Raw genomic sequence first — 23,054 nt, forward strand, 5'->3', positions numbered from 1 at the left:
AACCAGACCTGACATTTTGTTGATTGAAATTTGTTGTTGTTTACAATTGCCTGTTTGATTATTGTGTTTTTTTTATATATTTAGTGGTATTTTGCTGTTTTAAAATTATGCTTGAGTAAACAACTATAAAGAAGAAAAACAAGTGGATGTGTATATTTGGAGGGAATGTGCTTTTTGTGTATAATTTTACAAGATAAGCAATTATAGATAATATTTAGGATAAGTATCTCTGAGAGTTTCCGAATGTGCAGACGTACGGAAAAACCTAAAAGTAGTTAAGTATTTGCTTTTGTCGATAGATGAATTGCTCGGTTCAAATTATTACAACCTAACAAAACTCACTCAAATAAATTAATATCAAATATTTATTTTTAATCAAACATATTATAAGAATGATTTGAAAAGCAGTTTTGTGTTTCTTATCACGCAGTTTTTAATTTTTAAACCCAAAAATAGATCGTATAGCATTTGCCTATTCACCAGTGACAAAACCAGTGAAAAAATAGTTTAAAGAGTTATCACATCAGAAACACAATCGTCAAAATCACACCAACTGTTATATAATTAACACACGATTAAAATGTAGCAAGCTCAACACATCTCGAAAATAGTACGCATGTCGTTTTAATGTTACAGTTTCTACTTACAAAAATGTAGAACAATTTGCTGCTCGTATATAGCAGGTGGGGTTTCCGGGCGAAGTATTATGTTTATATGTTGGTCAAGTTTCATGCAAAACCGTTAACAAAAGTAGTTTACAAATATCCAAATTGAGAAGCGCGGTTGCAGATTTTGTTAAATATTTATTCCCTCTCGAATATAGCACCGCATTTGGAGAAGCAATAACCAGCAAACTGTTTCTTCTATTTCTACTTAGTATAAATATTATTTTGTGATTAGTGTCCAAGCTGCTGACTTCGGTCCGCATCGTGCTGTTTCTATCGTGCAGTTTTTAAATGCCTCTCTAAATACTGCACCAGTTGTTTCAGGTGGTCAATCCCAGCCGGCAATGTTTTTTTTCCGGAATAAACGACCATATTTCTGCTTTCGTTCGAATTGCAAAACACAGTGTTTTTTTTTCTTTATCTGACGTACATAAATGACTAGACAAGTGTGATGAAGTGGAATATTCCAATTTTTTTCCTGTGCACAGATAAGTCTACATTCTATATCACTATTATTTCTATTTTGATTGATGAATAGCTTTTCAAGTAGTTATTTTTTGCCTTTCTTCATACACTTTCTTAAATATTTTCGGATGTAAGTAAACGGCATGTAAGTTTTTCGGCAGCACCTTTTCCGTTTAGATCAATCAGACTTCATGTGCTGTGCTGTAAAAAGAGAATATGGAACTATAATGAATACCAACTAAAAAGTTTTAATAAAACCTAATCTTCACCAGCATCAAACTGTAATGGAATCATGGCAAGGAAAATTTTAATAACACGCAATTATTGTTTGTAATCTTCTCATCATTTTTAAATAATTTCTTAAAAAACAAAACTAGCTGCTCCAGTTTCATTTCATTTTGAAACTGTAATGTACCACATCTGTTACCCCCAACAAAATAAGATCGTTGAATGTGTAGCCCAAACACCCGACCCATGCTCACAATCTTTTTCCAATCAAAATAATGACAGTTAGAGAAAGTATAGGAAGATTGCGTTAAATCTGATATGTATAGTTTGAAGTAGGGGAGCTGGGGGTAAGACGGCCAGGCGGGGTAAGACGGCCACCCTACTGTTTTAATAAGTATACTAATGAATATTACTAAAATGTTTAGCAATACTGTTCCTCATGCTAAATAATGCATATGGAGTCACCTTTGTCAAAAATATTGTTTGAAATAGTATAAAAATAGCTCAAAATGAAGAAATAATTTTTGAACTTGAAACTGGATGTAATTTTCATGAATTACAACTTAGGCATTTTTGTTAAATAACAATATGTTTTCCTGTCTTCAAATATTTTTTCATGTTAAATTGAAGTTTTCCCTAGATTATGTCCCTCGAAAAAGTTCAAAAAATGCGATGAACTGTTTACAAAAAATGTTTAAAAAAATAATTTATTTGGGGGCAAGACGGCCACCTCCTCCGGGGGTAAGACGGCCACCCGTAATTTGTAGATTTTATTTGATATAGGTTATATTTTTGACGGTTTTTGACTATTAAGACATATTTATAGATAAAGGAAAAGCATTTTCAATAAAACTATCCATTTTTAATCAAAATGCTGTTAACTACCGTTTCGACAACATTCTTTACTGTGATATAGCAAAACTCATTGAATAGTATGAAATCCTAGCAAACTTTTCACAAAAATTGCTAATTTAATATAGTTTACATAATTTTGATTTACTTATTCTAATCGAAATACACAAACTATTTTTATTGTACCAAATTGTGTTTGTTTTGTAGTAAAAATTCATAGTTTTTCATAAAATGTGGTCGCAATAATATGAAATTCACTGAGCCAAAATATGAAATTTTTTAAACAACATTTTTCTTCACATTTTAAACCTGATTTTTTCCAACCAAAATAGTTATGATGTTCAGAGAAGTCTGTTGAACGAACCATGTAGGTGTTTGGGTGGATTTAGCAAAGTTATTAAGTTAATTTATAGCACTGGCCGTCTTACCCCACATGGGTGGCCGTCTTACCCCGCGTATTTCATATATATACGATTTCAATTATTTTTTTAAAATTGCTGAAAAGTATTGAAAATTGGTTTTTAGACCAACTAATTTATGTCATTTCTATAATGGACTAGTAGTAGAACAATATGTACGTAATGTGAGATCAAAATAATCTGTTGTGTAAATTTTATTAGACTTCTCCCTTAGGGTGGCCGTCTTACCCCCATCTCCCCTAACGCTAACGAACTGGCAACAATTTGTCTTGTTTTTTTTTCTTTTTTACCAATGGGGTCTTAAAGTGCTATGTCAATTTTTAGGTGCAACGGCAAAAAAAAGACTCCTAAAATAATTTCCGATCACTTTTTTTACATACAAATGGAAAAAATTGCAACACAACATTTTTCGATGGATCAACCAAGGATCAACTATGGTCCCTTGGAACGATCTGTCTTCTTAAAAACTTAAAAACCATTTCTGATCACTTTTTTTCATATTATGCAATTTTTTTTTTTTTTTTTTGACAAGACAACATTTTTTCGATGGATCAACTATGGTCCTCTTGGACCGATCTGTCAAGTAGGAGCTTTTCTGTCAAGAAGGACCGCGAGGTTAATTTTTCAAAATTGATTTAAAAATCCATTTTAAGCTCTTAATGGTCGTACAAAGGGTCATTGTACTCAGAAAAATAAGCTTTATCGCTGTGAACAATAATATCAGCAATCTAAGCTTAATTTTAGGACCCAATTCTTCAAAATTGATTTAAAAATAAAAAAAGTGCTAAATCGTTGTAAATAATGTGGTAACACCCCAATATCATCGGCGTACCCCTCGCTAGTGCGATGTTATTTAATACGAATTCTAATACTTTGAAATACAGATCACTTCCACAGTGACCGTACGAAGCACAAAACACGCGTCTTCTTTTCTCCTCCATCCGAACACTTTTCTAACCTCATGGGTTAGCTCAGAGGCGAAGAGGAAAACCCCTTGGGGGTTGAATTGACAAACCTAATTTCTTCTGGAATGTGTTCATTGGACCTTTCCCAACAACCCTGTCTTTATTCCGGGTGAATTCATGTTATCCCCAGACCTATTGCTATTTTAACCCGCTTGAGACAAGCCAGTTTTCAACCAAATGAGCTGATATTTAAAAATGAGAGTCCATTTTCGTACTCACCCACTCGCTCCTCCAAATGTGTAAATCCCTTCCACTCTACTCGATGATCTGCAACACCACCGGATTATCGGAAGTCTCCTTGCAGAACGTGTTCGAGCGCTCCAGCTTCGATTCCACCCGTGGAGGTTTGCCCCCGGCACTGCTGTTATCCGAAGAGGACGTCGATGACGAAGTTGTGATGACATGATCCCCGTGCTGAACAGCGTGCACATTTGGAGCCGGTACCACCGAAACCGGGATCATAACCGTGTTCTTCACGGCACGACCCGCACCATGGTTACTGCTGTTGCTGTTGGACCGGTTAACGGAAGAAGACTTGCGCAACGCACTCTGGTGGCCGCCACCGGCGACCGGAATCGAGCTGTGTCGCATCGGTTTGGGAACGTCAACGGGCTTTGGCGCAGCTTCCAGTTTTGCCGTCCTGCGCAGATGAAGCGTCGTGTTGAACACCTTCCGCGGTCCGGAATTGGTGCTGGCCAGTGACGCCGACGAGCCGGACTTCGTAATGTCGCTGGCGGTCGATTTGTCTCTGGAAATGAGACTGGGCGATGAGGCGGCCGATTTGTTGCTCGAGTTCGTTGAGTTGGACTTGGTCTCGTGTGATCTGCGGGCCAGAATTTCTCGGGAGCGCTGCGAGAGGAAGCTCTTCTTGATGAAAGAAGACGAGGAGTTCGAGCCAACGCTTGCCGTCGATGCCGTGCGGTTGATTGCGGAGACCGGCTTGGCTGGGACCAGTTTGGAACTGCTTGGGCCGCTGGGCTTGAGATTGTTTCTGGTTACCGCTGACGACGAAGTCTTGTTGGCCGCTAGAGAGTCGATTGATTTTGGTGCGTTTGGTCGGTCCTTATAGATGACTGGATTCGACTTGGAGTACGCGTTTTGGGGCTTTTCGAGATTCGTGTCCTTGAGTTTGAAGTACTCCTGATAAATGAGTGATTCATGGGAGAGAGTTGTGTTGCTGGTGGTTTTGATGGAGCTGGATTTTAGAGAGTCGGCCAGGGAGTCAATCGAGACGTCCATCTCGTTGATAGTTGGGCGAGTTTTGAGATTTTTCGCATTCTTCGCTGGGGAGGATAAACTGTCCAGCGAGATGTTGGAATCATGACCATGCTTAACTGTGTTAGCTGAAATTAATAGAAAAATTAGAAACTATTTTAAGGAAATTTGTCATTTGTCTTACCTAGCACACCTTTCTTGCGACTCGTAGCAGGACTAGAAGTTCTGGTGGAGCTGCCGCTAGAAGAAATGTTCTGCCCCTGTATGTTGCTTCCCGTATTTTTGGGTTTCTTCGGTTCCAGGTATCGTGGCTTGACGTTGTTTAGCTTTGTCTTGAGATTATTCAACGGTTCGGGTTTGGCCACCTTTGAGCCCATGTCTTCTGATTGGGAGCGCTTGTGACTGCCCAAGTTGTTTTTACTAAGTAATCCAACTTTTACGTTGGCCTTCATAGGCCTGTTGTTTTCTACGACTTGGGTTTTGGAAGCCGTCTTAGAGAGACGACCATTTTCAACGTATTGTTGCTCCATGCGAATGTTACTTCGCTCGCTATTTTCATGTAATTTTACCACCTTATGAGTATTGAGGGCACTGTTGAGATCATTGTGGTGGACGACCGTTTGCGTGTGCTGCGTCTGCGTTTTGTTGTTAAAGTTATGGTTATTTTGATTCTCAAATGATCGCTTCGTGTGTGCTTGAATGGCCAGCCTCACCTGGCGCAAATCGTTTGTTCTCGAGTGAATCGACGACGATGAGCTCGTCTGGGAGGAATAAGAGTATCTCGACCGGGACTTGCGCTCCTCCGTCGGTTCCATCAGACATGCCAGCTTTTGGATCTTGTTCCGTAGCTCAATGTCCATCCGCTGCCAGGAGTTGACGCGCATGGCTCTGGCACATTGCCTGATCAAACACTGTTCTACAGCCGAAAGAATCGCATTCACCATCCCAACAAACTCATCGCACCAGTCCATCTCTTCCTCCTCACGACTGTACTCAATGTCCAGCTTGGTCTTTTTCTCGTAGATATTCATTATGTTCAAGTTATCACTCGATGACAGCGGCGTTGCGGTCATTGTCAACACCTTAGCCTGCAGTAGCTTGTGAAGCCTGGTCGCTCGAGGATAACTCTTGCACGCTTGATCCGGGCTCAAACTGGTCGCAGCCCGGAGCAAAATCGGCTCCACGTGAGATATGGCCCAGCTGTAATTGTGCCCCAGCGAGAGGAAGCTATCGCTAGCCAGCAACGACGCAAAGTGGTCCTGTATGTAGTCGTATGCGGCGTCCAGAATATCCCGCACCACGTTATCGACCTCAACGGACCACTTGTACGGATGCAAGACCGTAAGTAGCTGTTCACTGTCAAGTATAGTGTTGAGAACCGTTTCGGAAGTCTGCGGAAAACGACAATAGTTCAATCAAAAGCCTTGACCAAAATTTAGTCTATACTCACCAGATGAGCCACAATTTGCTGCTTGCATCGATTTATGACATCCGGCGGTAGCTGCGAAAACTGCTTGTTGGACCAAATCTTAACGTAGTGTCTGCAGACCCACTTCAAACATTTTCGATACAGTTCGTCCAAGCCGTGGTTCAAGGTCACCGGAAGCACTTGCAGCACACCATCCGTACAACCGGAACAAGGCTAGAAGAGAAACCATCAATGGTTATTTCATTCGTCTGATTCAGACGTCACCCGTACCTTGTGGAAGTTGTGACAATAGTTGGTCTTCAACGCATACGCCGTCACCTCCTTCAGGCCCTCGAGTCCCAGCAGGTCGGACAGCGCCGCCAACTCCATCAAACTGATGCCCTCCGGTGGATGTGACGCCCCCGAGTAGATGTGGCACAGTGCAAAGTGGACCGCCGCGTACGAATACCCGGGCAAGCTTATAACATTCCCGGCGTTCTGAACCCACCCACCAGCTAGAATAGCGGCAAAGTACTGACAGCGGGACCGCAGAATGCACTTGTGCGCACGCATCTTCTTCGATTCGGCCTCGATGGCCACGTCCGTGGCGATTTCCTGCAGGAACATTTTCAGCAGGTCCTCTCCCAGCCGTCGCGGCTGACGGCTGGAGATTGACGACTCGTCGATTGATTCTTTAAAACAGAAAGTGCTCGGTTAGAGTATGTTGTTAGCTGAGTTTCACAAGCCTTACCAACTCCAGACCGGCTAGAAGTGATGCTGGATGTGCAGGAAAAGTCCGACGTCATGAGGTCGTGTAGTTCGCTACCCTTACTAACCGAGTTCATGCCAACATCGGATGGTAAGCTGTTGCTAAAAGCTGGCAAAAGAAAAAGGATCGTTTAAAATCCACGTTACAACTTGACCTTCTATGAACCTTACCTTTAGATAGGTGTGGAAACAGACGACTGAGACTTCGCGAGTTCTCGACGGAAGAAACCAGATTCATGAAATTGTTCCCCGTCGATCGAGACATGTTCCACGAGTGTCGTTCCATCGAAGTGGTCCCATTGGAGCCGTAGTAACCATGTTGTTGCTGTTGCTGCTGCTGATGCTGAGTTTGTTGCGTTGATCCGATGGTGTTGTACTTGTGACTATCACCGAACAATCGTGCCACCCTATTGGACCCAGCCGAGCTAGACATGGGTGCGACCGAACTGCCCGAGCCGCTTCCGGTGTAGGAGTGCAGCTCGAATTTGCTGCTCGGCGCCGGCGGTTTGTCCATGTCGGACAGCTTCACAAACGAGGACAAGCTTTGCGATTCCTGGTTTTCCGATACGGTTTCCAGCAGTTGCTTTTGCTTCTCGATGGTTGCGTGTAACGTTTCCATCGTGTGCTGTGACTTACGGCTGGATCCGTTCAGCACGTGCTTCGGGGAGTTCTCAACTGCTTCTACAATAGTTTCCATCTGCTTTCCGTTGCTGGCTGAAGGTAGTTTAACCTCCTGACTAGGAACGGCTGGTTCGGCAACCAGGAGCGGCTCGTTTGGCTCATCTGCTGGATTGTTCTGGAATGTAACATCGTCAGTGTCCGTTGTGGTTGAAACCGGAGATGTATCTTCGTTCGACGACAGGATTCCATCTGTTACCGATCCTTGGCTGCTCTTGTCGAATGTCTCGTTAATCTTTACGTCACGGCGTTTCTTCCTGGTGGAAGCAGTCATGCCATCCGGACCAACCGCTGCAGCAGCAGCATCCTTTGGTGAGACCTTGGACTCGTTGCTCGATTGGGCCGAGTTGGAAGAGGCAGAATGATTGGAATACGTGCTTAGTTCGGACTTTGAACAGGTAAAGTCTTCGTACGGCGACACGGAAGAATCAATCGACATGCTCGATGTTTTGGAGAGAAGGGGAATCTTGTCGAGGATGTTCATGATGCCTTTATCGCTGGTCACACTGGTCGACCGCTGATACTCTCGGTTCATAATACGACGCTCGTGGAAGGTACCTTCGGTGCTGCTCGGGTTCCAGGAGTGCCGTTTGGACTCATTCTTGCTAACCGAGGACACGTTACTTCTTCTCACTATTGGCGAAGATTCCGACTCAATGAACATGTAACAGTTTTTCTTCTCATCAGCGTTCAGATTAGCCGGACGAGTAGGAACAGTTTGAGGAGTGGCGTTTACGTCATCTTCCTTGCTTTGAACAACTTGTGCGGTAGCTTTCCGATGAACTGAGGAAGGTTTTGGAGCGGATTCATTTCCAAAGTCAATGAACATGGAGAACATATTCTTCTTAGCGTCCTTTTCGACTGATTCTGCTCTAGACGAGTCGCTGGAAATGTTCTTTACAGGAGGCGTGCTTGGTTTCGTAAGCTTAGGAGTATTACTTCTCGAACTTTCACCATCCGATAGGTCGATGTAGAACCCAGTAGATTTTTTCATCAAATCCTGGTGGGTACGATTCTGCGCCCTATTGTTGACCACGATTGATTTCTGCTCTTCAGGAGTTTTGATGCTTCCCAAATCCACAAAGAATCCAAGCCCACTTCTGTTGTGCTCAATGGAAGACATCGCTGCGGACTTTTCGTCATCTGGGCAGTTCTTTAACTCGACAACCCACGACTTTGACGAGCTGCTGTGCTTCCGGCTGCGCTCCTCCGGCTTGAAGTCTTCCTCGAAGCTCATCCCTCCGGAAACAATCGGGCAGGTGTCCGTTCGTCGACGCACCACAGGACTTTCACACTGCTTTGGAGTAAAGTCCTCAATGGACGCACCGCCGGATACGATCGGAGCTGATTCGTCGTGTTTCTGCACCCGCTTGGGAATCTTGATGGGCGTCGAGTGAGACTCGCGATCAACGGAACTCTCGCGACTGTCCCCCGGCAGAAACCGATGGGCGATCGGAATGTGAGCGGCGGAATTCACGTGTACAATCGAGTTGAACGGAGTGTCCGGATAGTGGGCCGATTCATTTTCCGTATGGTTAGACAGGCGAGCTGAATAATCGGCCGATCCGGAGTTGTATCCGCTGGTGTTGATACCGCCGGTTGTTATAAATCTAGGTGGATTTTCCAACGGGAACGAACTGTACTCGTAATTCGGTTCGCTACTAGACGAGTAGACACTCGGCAGAGACATGTCACTAAAGTTTTCGTCCGGAAACTGAACGCTTGGATCGATCACATGACCCGAATACTGTTGAATTGAATTTTGGAACAGAAACGTACCCTGCTTCCGTTCCGACTCTTGCCTGGCCGTCGCTTCTTCGCTGGTGTCAATTTCCTTTTCCGTTATGTTCAACTTTGTTGCCAGGAAGTCGCTATTAGGCATGGACGAATACTGATCTTTGACCTCGCTCGACAATAGCTGTCCATTAGTGCTCTTTAACTTTTCATCGTCACTCAGAATGGCCGACAGCGAAATCGAAGTCTTTTCCTGTTGTTGTCGCTGCATGTTGGCATCAACAAACGATGGATAAGGAACCTCATCCTCGTCGAACAGTGAAGAAGCATCTATGAAGCACGCCTTCGAAGTTCCCGGTTTACTTTGCAGCATAGCAGGAACCTCGACAGGTTCATCCGTCACCGGTTTCGAAGGGGAAAACGTTTCCCACGAATTGTTCTCCGACGACACCGAATTGGACTTCATTACCAAAATCTCCTGATTCTGGCGTTGCTTTTCCTCCTTCGTCGACGCCGATCGGGCCAACTCGTACTTCCCACGATGGGACTCACCGCCACCGTCCTGTATTTCGTACTCCTCATCCGGCTGACCACCCCCTCCACCAACAGCACCGTCAACTAACGCGCTGATCATCGCGCTGTTATCCCGCGTAATCTTCACCACGTTGCTCCACATCTCGTCGGTCGATTCGGGCGAATGGCAGTCCACAATTTCGTACGTCGATGCGGAGTCCGTCGAGATACGGTTTGACTCGTTGCGTGGTCCGTCGGCTGCCGAAGGACAACGGAGCACCGGCACGACGCCCTCCGAGTCTGGGGAATGCTGAGGTGTATCCTGTCCGTCGCCGTCCTCGTGATCATAACCGCCATCATCCGCGCTCAGCATGGATGGTGAGTAAATGTGGGGATGTGTGCCTTCCATTCGGCTTAAATTTGATCTTTAAATGTGCATTTTAGAAAGGAAGATCTTCACCATTGTGACAGAACATAAATGCTTCAGTTCAATTTTTTTTCAAGAATCATTGGAGCGATTTCTGTAATGAAAAAGAAAAAAGATATTTTGTACCAAATTAAAAATTTTGTAAAATGTAAAAACATATGAACAAAAAGGGATTCAGTTGAGTTGATTTGAAAGATCACAGTAAAAAAAATGAATCCAACTTTTACCCCATTTTACCGTATTTCGATTAACAGCTTGTTATGTCTTCAAAACATCAATACTCATTTGCTATACTGCCGTTCTACGCATAATTGTCCCATGTCATTTTTTGGACGATTTTGACTTTTTGACATTTTTAAGTTTGGTTTGTCATGTGAACTCCGTGTAAAAGGGTGTCAAACTAAAAGTGACCACCAATAAGTGAAAACTTATTGAGGACTTTCCATTGTTATTGTATTGAAATATTAAATATACTTATTAATCGCAATACACAAAAAAGTCGAAATATTAACGAATTATGCTTTTCAAATCGGTTGTTTTAATTTAATTCCTATCTCCTACATTTAAAAAAAAAAACAAATAAATAATTAATGTTCTCTCAGCATCGATGTAAGAGTTTAAAATTAAGATTTCAATTACGCGTTTAATCAGTTATAACCTCGAATTTCGCTTAAATACTCAATAATTTAAAGGAAAATATAAACTTCTCTTTACTCTTACAGTCGGTAACTTGAGTTTAACAGCAGACATGTTAAAATTGTGTTTAACCAGCATTGCTTTTACATGAGAGAAAGGTTAGTTTAGTAATACTACAGTTGATTTAATCACGCACGGCTTCGTCGCGGGATCCTTGCGCACTTTAGATAGGTGTTTACTAACATTCCTCTACTTCCCCAAAGCATAACTTAGACCCCACAAGGACCCCCTTATGCCCTGGGTAGTTTGTTTGTTTATTTCTCAACAGGCACTTATTGCCCTAATGAATTAAAACATTCGTCTTAACACTGATAAAAACTTGGACTTTAACACATCGCGGGACAAACTGACGTCGAAAACAGAGGACACTTTATTGAAGGCTCGCTTCAGTCCGACGATAGCTCCGTTGGCGCTGCAATTGGTACGGCGGAAAGGGATCTGCATGATTGGCGTGTGGCGTAGCTGGCGGGCAGGTGCAGTCAATGTGATCTTTTCTCGGAGAGAGGGGCAATCAATCCTGTCGGTCAGAACATCCGAGACTGTCAGCGCACGGGCCAGGTCACGACGCAGCTGAAGAGTGTCGAGATGCATGAGCTGGCAGCGGTCTTCGTATGGCGGCAACTGCTGGGATTTCTCCAGGGCAGCAGTGTCAGGGTGTATCGGACAAACCTGCGTTGAATACTCTCTAGCTGATAAACGGCGTTGTTGTAGTGCGGAGTCCAAACCTACGAGCAATATTCAAGCGAGGACCGGACCAACGAGCAGAACAGCGTTTTCAAGCAGTGGATGTCGGTGAAATGGCGTGTCATACGGATCACCAGTCCGAGCTGACGGGATGCTTTGGCAGTGATGAAAGACACGTGTTGCTTGAAGGTCTAAACTGCTAAACCTGGCATTTGCCGGGATTTAGGACCATGTGGTTCACCTCACCAATCAGGGTTGCCTGGGTTCGATCCCAGCAGGTCCCGGTGGAAAATTTTGAGACGAGATTTGTCTGCTCACGCATTTCGTCGGACGGGGAAGTAAATGTTAGCCCCGATCTTCTAACCTAGAGGTTAGGTCATTAGCTCAGTCCAGGTGTAGGAGTAGTCTCCCTGGGTCCTGTCTCGGTGGACAACAATCAAGCCTTCGAACACCTAGTTTCGAGTAGGAATCTCGAGAACGACAAGGCAATGCTGTAGAGCGAATAATTTGATTTTTGAGTAAAGACGATATTTCCAGAAGTTCACATTAAAGGGACCAATACCATAACTCAATGCATTTAACACACCTTGTAGACTTCACACACTCTGAGTCTATAAATGGTAAAAATCAGCGTAAGAATGCATCTGACTCATCTGAAGCCTCTTAATGCAGTTGCACTACACACACACACGCTGCCCACACGATTTAATTTTCAATGAACGATCATTTAGCTTCATATTTATCATACAAACACACGTGCCTACACACCCCCTGTTTTGAGATTCATTGGCGCACGGTGTACGAGCAAACAACAAACGTTGTTGGACCCAGCCCAAAAAGCTCTCTTCCAAAAAAAAAGCGAAAAAAACAACAAACCTAACGAGAGAAATTGATGCGCGACACCAATATTAAAAGCGTGTAATTATTATGGATTTACCGGCCATCGCCACACATTACACCACCACAAGATCATCATAATTAATCATTGGCCAGGCGCCTCGCGACCTCTGCTGGCAACCACAACCTGCTGGCGATGATAATAATGATGGTGGCGGATCGCCGCCGATTAGTGGCCAACCCCGCGGAAGGGTACTAATCGATGGACACTAAACAACACCCACTAAATGTGTCGGTTCCAAATCTACACCTCGTTACTCTCGCTGCACCATGGGTTTGGGAAAAAATCAAAGGAAATAAAAAAAGTCACCTCCTCGATTCGGTTCGAGTGGACAACGTGCGTGCCTTCGGTTGGCCCCTGGGCGCAAACTGAACAAGTCGCTGTTCGTTGATCGTTGTTTGATGGTGTGCCAACCCAACCGCCACTTGGCGGAAAGAGCGAAGGCTTTCTATTTGGAACCTCCCAAAAGACTCTCGATTTGTTGTGTTTCAAAACATTTAACGAATTCACGCGAATCATAATTGATCGGAATGGTTGTGCGTTTTGGAAAGTATGGTACAATTTATACGAGGGAAACCTCAGAATAGATGTGACACGAAGCGACTACTAAGAAATTCTTTGTGATGCTTTATCTCAGAAACTAATTGCTTGCTTGAGAATATAAATTGTCGTAAATTTTCTCAACCGTTGAAAAATATTTTGTATTTTGTTGTTTTTATGCAACATCACTCTATATCAACATTTACAAAAGTTTCTGTATATCAATTTGAACGTCGATACAAGAAGATATAGAGTTCTGTGACTATGAACAGTTTACTTTATATTTTGATATAGAGTAGATTTAGTGTTACTTTTTAGTGTCCCGCGGTTACTTGGGAAGGCATTTTTGTATGAAATTTTCTGTTTTACCAACTTCTGACTTGGGTATCAATGGGTTAATCACAACCTATTTAACTCAAAATTGGCACAGACGCTTAAAATAAGCCTAAAACCCATGACCCAATATCACCCCAAAGCCAATGTAACATTTGATGACGGTACTTCATTAAACTTTGGAAATTATCTTAAATCAAGAAAACTCCGATTTACGCCCCCTCCTCTGAGATGTTACATTTCTCTGAATCAGTCTAAAAAATATATAATAATAATATATTTTTTAAATAACACACAGAGCTCACTTCTTCAAACGTTTTATTTCTAGATTAAATTTTCAAAACAACCATCCGTCATGGGTTTTCTATGCAGATAGGACCTTTTGAAAATTTAATCTAGATTTGATAGTAAGTGTTGTGATGTTCCCTTGTAAGAAGTGACAGTTCGTCACTTTTTAGTTTGACATTGTGTCAAAAGAAAAGTGACCAACCAAATCGCTAATAACTCGACAGGGTTAACTCGGGTCGTTTTGCGGTCTTGCAAAAAGTTGTTTGTCATAAAATTTTACATAAGAACAGCGCCGTACCTAGGGGTTGGCGCAGTTGGCGACCGCCAAGGGCGCCAGCCCTTGGGGGGCGCCGAAAACGATGATTGTACAAATATGTCATGTTATTATAAAATCCTAGAAAGGTATTCAGAACAAAAGGGGCGCCAAATTTTAAAGTAGGACTACAAAATAACTCGATAATCTTAATCGGAATATTACAAATATTACTTATAACACTTGGGGCGCCAAAATCAACTATTTCAATAATTGTACCAGAATTAAATTTAAAATTAAATTCTCTCAATTCATTTATCAAAGGCGGCGCTCAAGTGGCAAAAATTTCAGGGTTTTATAACAATTCTTTGAAATAGCTAGAGATTTTATATTTCAACTACAGTATATAAAATTCAATTTAAATTTCACCATTTTTCCCAGCATCAGGAACCATCAAGCTTTTTTATGTTTTGAAGTATTTTTTTATATAATCAGCTATTTAATTGAAATTTACACATTTCTATTGAAAATCTGAAATAAAAAGAATAAGATATTTCAAGTTTAAAGAAAATGGCATTTGAGATATTTTTCTCGTTTTAAATGCAAACTTGTGCGTTGAAATTGGCCTACGTTTTCGAAATACTGAAGTGTTTAAATTGAATATTTCTAACACAAAAAATGCTTTGACTTTTGTTAAATTTCTAGCAAATTTTTTTTTTTCAACATAAAAATGTTGGTTTTTTAAGAGCACATAAATTGCTCTAAATATATTATATTCTGCTGCTTGTATTCAATTGCTTGTAGCAAGAGTGAAAAAGTAAAATTTGGGTGTCTTCGACAAAGTTGCATAGATTGGCATGCCCACCAACTTTTTAGTCGTAAAAGTAAAATATTATACAATTTCTTGTATAATTTTGATTTGCAGAAACACCATTATCGAGGACCCATTAGAATTTAAACCAAAGCAAAATTCCAACTCCAAAAACAGCAATATTTTTTGGGAAAACACAAAGTTCCACTTAATTTTGCTTCTAGGGTCAATAATTTGAAGAATGTTAGTAACATTTTCCTTGAAAATTTTTGTTTTGTTATGTTTTAATGGAATGGATAAAGTTGCTTATCTTTCACATACATTTTTTTTATTTCATGGATTCCATGTGTTGGGCTATCCAGTGAAATTTCGCCTAAATTTTCACATTTACACAAACGGTTCTAAAAACTTTGTGTGGGTGACTAAATATTCTCGAGATTTTAAATTTCCCGGGAATCGAGAGTTGAATTTGGAAATTTCCCGGGAATTCCCGGGACCTGGTAGTGTTTATAACTATGCCAATAGTGCCAGTAATGTATAAAGAAAAGTTATAAATGTGTTTCTTTTCAATGAATTCAGTTACGATTTATTCATGCTTATTTAATGAAACGTTAATTAGTAGCCTCATTATTTTTGGGAACTATGATCTACTTCTTGATTTTTTTTCTGAATCTGCAATACAACTTGTTGTATGAACTTGTTATTAGATTTTTGTGAAATAACAAAATAGCTAATATATAATTTCCCAGTATCGGGATTTTTACAATATAATAAATAGCGACTCAAAACAACAATTTTAATATTTTTTTTCTTTTTTAAAACTGTAAATATGCATTGAAGAAATAGTGATCCGGAAAACCCGAATGTTCACATTTGGCGGACTTTACAAAGATTTCCAGAGTTTTTTTTCTAAGATATAATTTAATATTGAGGTTTAAGCGAAACACAAAATTACTCCATGACATCAAAAAAGGAAATTACCTTGATACAGCGAAATTAAAATAATAAGAATAAAAAAAATGGATTATAAGAATTGCTATGCTTGAAAGAGGATATGAAAATTATACTCTTAGAAATAACAAAAAAAAAATAGACTTTCTTCTTTTGGCTAACTGCTAAGTATGCTTTAAGGTTAATTTTGGGGTCCACATTATTTTAAGTTTTCCCAATTATAGTTATTGGAATTTTTAATAAGTTAAAATTCACACTTTCTGAATTAGAAGATAAGAGAAGCATTGGTTCATTCGAACTTGAACATCTTACACTGAATGTTCTGAACAATTTCGAATTTTCAATTTTTTTTATTTGTTTATATAATTTTGCTTCGACCAAATTTCCCGGGAATCGAGAGGTCCAAAAATGGTCGATTTCCCGGGAATTCCCGCTCGTCACCCTCTATTTGAGTGTAATGGTTTTTATACAAAAATTTAAGAAACTTTAGATGTCGAAAAATAAACACAAAAAATTTCAATGTGTTAAAAAGGTAAAAACTAATTGCCTTTGTTTGAAGCTATGAATTTTCAAAAAACAAATTTTAGGAATTTTATATCAATCAAAAAACACAGTCACAGAGAAAAGAAATATTGTTTTCAAAAATAAATTGAAAAAAAAATAGTTTCAAAAGGAATCCATCCAAAAACAAGTTTGAAAAGGAGTCCATTTTCTAATCAGTTAAACTATTTTTTTCAGGAATGCAGGAAAATGCTGATACAATGAAATTTAAGCTAGGTCAGACAAATTCTGTTTAAAACGATAAAACAACACTCTGCTATTTTCAGTCAACATTAATCCTAAAGCACCTTTTCGTTACAACCTATCTGTATTGGAAAGATATAAATCGATTGAAATGGTTTAAAAATAATAAAACATTAATTTGAATATTCTTCAAAGAATTAAATTGTGGTTGGATTTTTTAGCTGTTATATTTATTCAATCAATTACCATTATATTATTAAAACTCTTTGAAGCAATCGCTGAAAATTTAAGTAAACATATCAAAATGATGAAAAATTTGAAGGGGCGCCAAATTTATGCTTCGCCAAGGGACCCTAGGTACGGCTCTGCATAAGAATAACTCACTTGAATCTGTCTCCAATACACTTAACGCCACTATCTGGTGGAATTTTGAAATATTTGCCTTTCCCCACATATTTTTGCGAATTTTTCCATACAAACTTCAACGATCAACAGGGACCAATAAGCTACTTGGCTCAAAATTGGCACAGTTACTTAACAGGGGGTATCTCTCATGATTTTGAAAAAAAACTCAAGTTTTCTTGTCACCCTAATGCCCTAATGAAGAGTTAGGCAAAACAACTTTTTTGGTCAAAATAAAGACCCCAAAAAGTTTTGGGCTGTTCAAAATGTATTTAAATTTCATAGTGCATTTATCAAAATCAAACAAAATTCTTATTATAGTAAAAACGTATTCACTACAAAATCCTTTCCCTCAAAATAGAAATATTTCGAGCATCAGCAACTTTATCGTCGTCGTCGTCGTGCCATCTTGTCGCAAATGTTGAATTAATTTTATTTGAACGAAGGTCAATATTCATCGATACCATCATCCCTGGTTTCGTCTAAACAAGCGGGTGATGACGTAGATGACGATGATACGACAATGAAGCTAAACGTCCGCCGTCCATCGACCATGTCTCGAGGTCTCACAGCAGTAGCAGCATCAGCAAGCAGCGTATGTCGTAGGCATGTGAGCGACTCGATAAATTTTCAACATCCACCAAAAATACCCACCGTCCAACCAACCAATCGACAAACATTCAAGGTAATTCCGAGGCGCGAACACGACCCGACGCGGGGGAGAGCTCAATCACTGGCTGACTAAAAACAGTCGACTCTCTCGAGAGGGAGAGAAAGATCCAACCATGCGTGCAAATAAAAACACGTTGCCGGTGGATAATTATTTTTTACTATACTGTCGTCATTATCTTCCTTTTCGATTCACGGCGGATGGCCATATTGTGGGTGAAGGTTGCCGATTTCGACAGTCACTTGAGATAGGTGTTGCGAATTGTTTTGTCTGATCGACAACAATTATCGTTTGAAAACATATCGATTTATTAAAAAAATACTGAGTCCCAGACTGAGAGTTTTAAAATCTCTTTTTATCATATAAAAAAACTTTCGGCGACTTTGACAGAACCTCGGACAAGGGATCAGTAAATGACATAATTATTAATTTTGATGATAATTTTCTTATTACTTGTAAAAATGAGAAAATCATCACGTCAATGAATGCATCAAAAACTCCTTCAAGATATTCGAAAAGGTTACAACTAGCAAATGCTGATTAATTCAAATTCAAATAATGTTCTACAAAGTTGTTCGGCAATCACAAATACCTACATATAAAAGAAACATTTCCAGTATATTTCGACGATCAACCAATTCTATTTACTTTTCAAAACAACTTTTCCAAGAAATCAACATGAGATGTTGTCTATAAATTCTATGAATTGCATTGAGACAGTCAAAATCACAGTTTGAAGGTTGTAATCAAAAACTACCTGTGTGGATCAATCGAATCGCTCACTGAACTTACAATCCAGAGGTCAATGGTTAAAAAATCTCGCGGCGAACGCAAAAAAATCTATGTGTTCATAGACCTAGGGGTAACTCTCCACCAACTCACACGATATCGGAAAATGTTGCCTTCTTCGATTTCCGTGAAACATTGCTCAAGGAGTAATTCTGATCCCTCATTACGAATCCAATTGATTATTACACTATCTTGATATGATTTGTTGCTCGCTTCACGGTGATAGGAATTTGATATCAAAGGGACTTGTTACGCGTACTTAAAATTTAAAAAAAGTGTTTTCAATAAAAAAAATGTAAAAAAGTCGTTTAAAAATCGCTGCCATTTCCCGTTACTTAACTGTCAAAAATCGAGAGACGTGTCAATTTATGGGAAATTTATTGTACTTTTCGAATCTGCAGTAGCCCACAGAGGCAATTTTTTCATTTAGTATATAATTTTAATTTAAAAATTACGTGTTTTATAAATTTCTTTTAAGAGTGTATCAATGTTCTTCAAAGTTGAAGAACAGACAAAATCAAATATGATTTATAAACTTAAGAGGGGTTCTCTTCGAAATCGGCCGATTTCGTTCATTTTAATTTAGGTTTTTTTCGATTTGGATCAAACTTTGACCAAAGGAGCCATTTTGTGTCATTGGTTCACCCGTACAAGTCTCCAAACAATTATGGCAGCTGTTCATACTTAAATGATCGATATCGATATCGTGTTTTCTTGAGGACTATTCGGAAAATAATAAGTACACGGAAAAAATACCGATTTTGAATTTAACTTTTTTTACAAAAAATCCAATTGAAAACAGCGAATAAAGAAAACACAAGAAAATTGAAGTTTTTAAAGTTTCATCTGACACTTCTCATGTTTTCCAATATCAATATCTCAGTCCATTTTTCAATACTGAAAAAATAATCATTTGTGACATTTTATGATGTTTTCGAAAACAATATTTTTTCCTGGTACCTATTTTTTCGGAAAAGCCATCAACTACAACATTGGGGCCATCCGTAAACCACATGGACACATTGGGGTGGTCCACGCTCCATACAAAAAAGTTTATTTGTTGTATAGACAATTTCCACAAGGAGTGAGAGGGTAGCGTTGAGATTTCCAAAAAAATGACCACATCGTTTATGGATGGTCCCTTCGCTAGAAGCACCAAATCGAACAGAAAATCCCTTTAAAATTTACATCGTGTGATCTTTCAGAAAAGCCTACAACAGTACTTTGTTCTAGAAGTCAGGAGATTTTTAGTTTTTCCGCGAAAACTTAACACATAGTCTTATTTGTGGGACAAACTTCAAATGCGTTTTCTTAAGCTTGTTGTTTTTGCATATGGGACATTTTTGCGAATATGGGCGCTACAACTTTTTCAACTGTGCTTTTGATTTTTTTTTTTCTTTTTGAGTGTTCAGCAAATTTTGCATATGGATGACTCTTTCGATGTATGATTAAGTTCAAGTGTTAATGGAGCACCGGATTCGAGTGGTAGAAATGTCAGTTCTCCCATAAGGAATACATTGTAGAAAAAAAACAAAAACTGCTCGAATGGAAGTGCTCCATTGATAATGATTTTGGATGAGTTCGGGTTCCTAAGATATCACTAAAAAACCATCATTCTGATCGAATGTAACGTTGCGTTTTATGACTGCGGACAGAGAGTAGCGGTCCCACCCATGGATGCTTTGTCAGACTCGCGGATCTTACAAGGCAGATTTTGATGATGTTGCTATAATCCTCTGCTCTGTGTGTTGTACGGCGAAGATGATGTCATCAATGTTGTCCGTTCTCGTCGCAAGTCGCCGGTCGGTTATGTTTTTCTTTTTTTTGCCTTTTTGCTTCTCCATCCACGGTAGGAGGTATTTGGCAATCGAATAGAAGGTGAGAAAACATGAGAAGAAGACAGACGGGCCATAGTAAAACAGGTTCCATCGATTGATGTTACCTTTCACTGCCTTGACTGACGAACTAGGAAGGTGCGATTCCGTATAGACACTTAATGAGGCCGAAATTATATGGTTTCGCTGCCGGGTTAGTCGAGCAAGGGGTTAACATTTTTGGAATTTTGGGCACCCTCTCATCCTTGTAGAGTTCAAATCGATATGCCTTCATGTGTGTATATTCAGGTGAGCGTTGGCCACCGGAACTCGACTGGATATTGTATTCCGAGAAGCGAACGTTGAAAGAATTGAAAAACTCAGAATGGGCATCAAACTTTTCCCCATTGTTGAGCCGACAGAGCTTTTTTGTGTTGTTTCCTAGCGGCACATTTGACCAACGGCGATCGCCTCGATATCCATATTAGTTCATCTGTTGCCGTTTCCAAAACCAAAAACAAACTACCAGTCGTCTGCTGTTTGCCGCAGTTGATTGTGAACATGTGCTCGAGGTCATGTTAGCAGAACCATCTCGGCGAGTGGCCGCGTGCGTTAATTTATTCGACACACATGCACTTGATCGCGCTGCAGTGCAAGCAGCTAGTCATAAATAGTCGATCGCGAAAATGACGATCGAAAAATTGAAGGTGGCGATCGACAAACACGATTACATTTTAGTTGAAGAACATCGGGATATCCAAACGTTCATTACTATTTTTTAAAGTTTTTTTTTTTTTGTTTTTTTTTCTTTTCAAAAAATGTGGATACACATATTTTAATTGAAACATTTGTTAATAGAACTTACTATCCATAAACCACGTGAACACTTTTATTAAATCTAAGACCCGTGGACAATTTCCATACAAAACGAATCATTTCTGTATGGAGCGTAGACAATCGCTGAGCATTATTTTAGGATTTAGGATATCGTAAGAACAATATGAAAACTAAAACCCCGTTAATTATGCGAATTCCTCACCCCATCGTCCCTACCCCTTTTTACGGTTCATATCAATTGTGGAAAATATTTTAATCTTTAGAAATTTATATGGAAATGCCTTTGACTTGTAATTTCTTGATTTCAAACTTAGTTGAACTGGTAATCGGAATTTCAGAGCGTGTATACGAGCAGGTAACATACCTTATATGTATTTATATTTATCGTATCGAAGAGAAATTACATTCTTATGCATATTTCACAGATACAATCTTAGACCGAAACACGACATTGAAAAAATAATAACTTAAAACACTAGACAGTGGACATTAAATGGAAATTGACACTTTCCAATGGGGGTAATGCCATTTTCAATCTCAAACCATATCACTGTTTTCAATGTCAGGGTGCACCTGATTTAAGCTCTATTTTTATTGAATGCCGTTTCAAAATAATTCAACAATCACTCGCCACGATTGAAATTGCATTTACGAGTCAGATTGCTCTGGTGATGGTCATTGAATATTTACGATTCTATTGAAATGTGGCAGCAGCGCTGATTCTGCAAACACCGTTTTTTTCCTATGATGCAATGCTCCTTTGTTACAAATTGACATTATCCAAGCTTCATCTGGAACCGCCAACCGGATCAAGTATCGGAACGAAACCACATTCCACCACGAGGGTACCACGGAATCGAATAGCCCACGGGCCTCGGACAGTTGATTTTGCCAAACCACTAAACCACTTCGGTGAGGTGCACAAACACACAAGAAGTGAATAAAAAAAACGGAACACGGACACGAAACACGGCAGATTATGCCAATAACAACGGGAAAGTGGGAAAATCACTTGTCGAGGAGAGCAGAAAAAGAGAAAGACCCCGTATGATCCGACCAAATTACCGGAATTACCTTCGAGGTCGATATGAAACAATAGCAAAATTAAGCACCTTCCTCTTAGGGATACTTTAATCTACATGAGAGCACCGATATCACACCGATTGTAGGCAATTTTCACGATAATTTGCACCGCACACACAATTTTCACTTCGCACCACGAAAGCCAGAAATCGATTATTTGGAAACGAAAAACTGTGACAGATTGTACGACTCTTCTGCGCGCAAGACATCGCAGTGCTGAAGGTCAGGCCGAAAATGGTTTACACTGGTGTTGGTAAAGGTCTGGTGAAACTGAGCTTACCATTTGAAAATGGCTTAAATAAAGCTACACTTTGTATTTACTACGATAGCCACATCGGCGCCATCATGTCACATCGACGGACCACTTTGAAGCATTCTGGGGGTCATATACGTGCTCAGCGACCACACACTGATCAAATTTGAATGCTTTTTGTTGGCCTTCCTATTCATCGCCATATTGGCTGCCATCTTGGTTATCTCAGTTCCCTTTGACGTTCGTGCGTCAAGATAGCGCACTCACGATGTTTGCTAGAATATGTATTCCATGCTTACCACGTAGACACTTTTTCATCGAAATCACCAACCTTTATTCAAGGACAATTGTCCATACAAGGAGGTAAGGGATTCATCGGGCTTGGAAAGATATCGGGGAAAGAAGAACTTCGAAGTACGCAGTTTGAAGAGACTGAAGAAACTCCAAAGGAGCAATATTAAAACAGCAAAGATTGAACACAAGAACCGACTATAGGACCAACTCCTTAAATTGCAAACATACGAATATTCCTCTCTATTTAAACTTGAAGTTATAGTTATGATCTTTTTGGAGGCCCTAGGCTCCTGAGCTCAAAGTTCACATGCAAAAGGATATGCAATCGTTCTTTTAATCCGTTATTTATAATCAGAGTGCTTTAAATGGGACCATCC

General features: G+C 40.0%; 1 protein-coding gene across 1 annotated transcript; it reads right to left on the reverse strand.

Annotated features, from left to right (window-relative positions):
* Positions 1–13: 13 nt before the first annotated feature.
* Positions 14–22,308, reverse strand: LOC120430636 (uncharacterized). The gene is made up of 8 exons (XM_039595732.2): positions 22,122–22,308; positions 7,157–10,431; positions 6,969–7,094; positions 6,509–6,909; positions 6,260–6,451; positions 4,994–6,200; positions 3,814–4,937; positions 14–1,331 (listed from the first exon to the last, which is right to left on the reverse strand). The coding sequence occupies exons 2-7, from the start codon at positions 10,317–10,319 to the stop codon at positions 3,850–3,852; spliced, it is 6,177 nt and encodes a 2,058-aa protein (XP_039451666.1). The 5' UTR covers positions 10,320–10,431; positions 22,122–22,308; the 3' UTR covers positions 14–1,331; positions 3,814–3,849.
* Positions 22,309–23,054: the final 746 nt, after the last annotated feature.

This window comes from Culex pipiens, chromosome 3 (assembly GCF_016801865.2).
Source record: "Culex pipiens pallens isolate TS chromosome 3, TS_CPP_V2, whole genome shotgun sequence".
Taxonomy (NCBI): domain Eukaryota; kingdom Metazoa; phylum Arthropoda; class Insecta; order Diptera; family Culicidae; genus Culex; species Culex pipiens.

Coding starts and splice junctions, on each gene's coding strand:
- LOC120430636 (XM_039595732.2), bottom strand. CDS start 10,319: ATGGAAGGCACACATCCCCACATTTACTCACCATCCATGCTGAGCGCG. Junction 6,452..6,508: donor ATTGTCACAACTTCCACAAG/GTACGGGTGACG, acceptor TTTCTCTTCTAG/CCTTGTTCCGGTTGTACGGA. Junction 4,938..4,993: donor TCGCAAGAAAGGTGTGCTAG/GTAAGACAAATG, acceptor TATTAATTTCAG/CTAACACAGTTAAGCATGGT.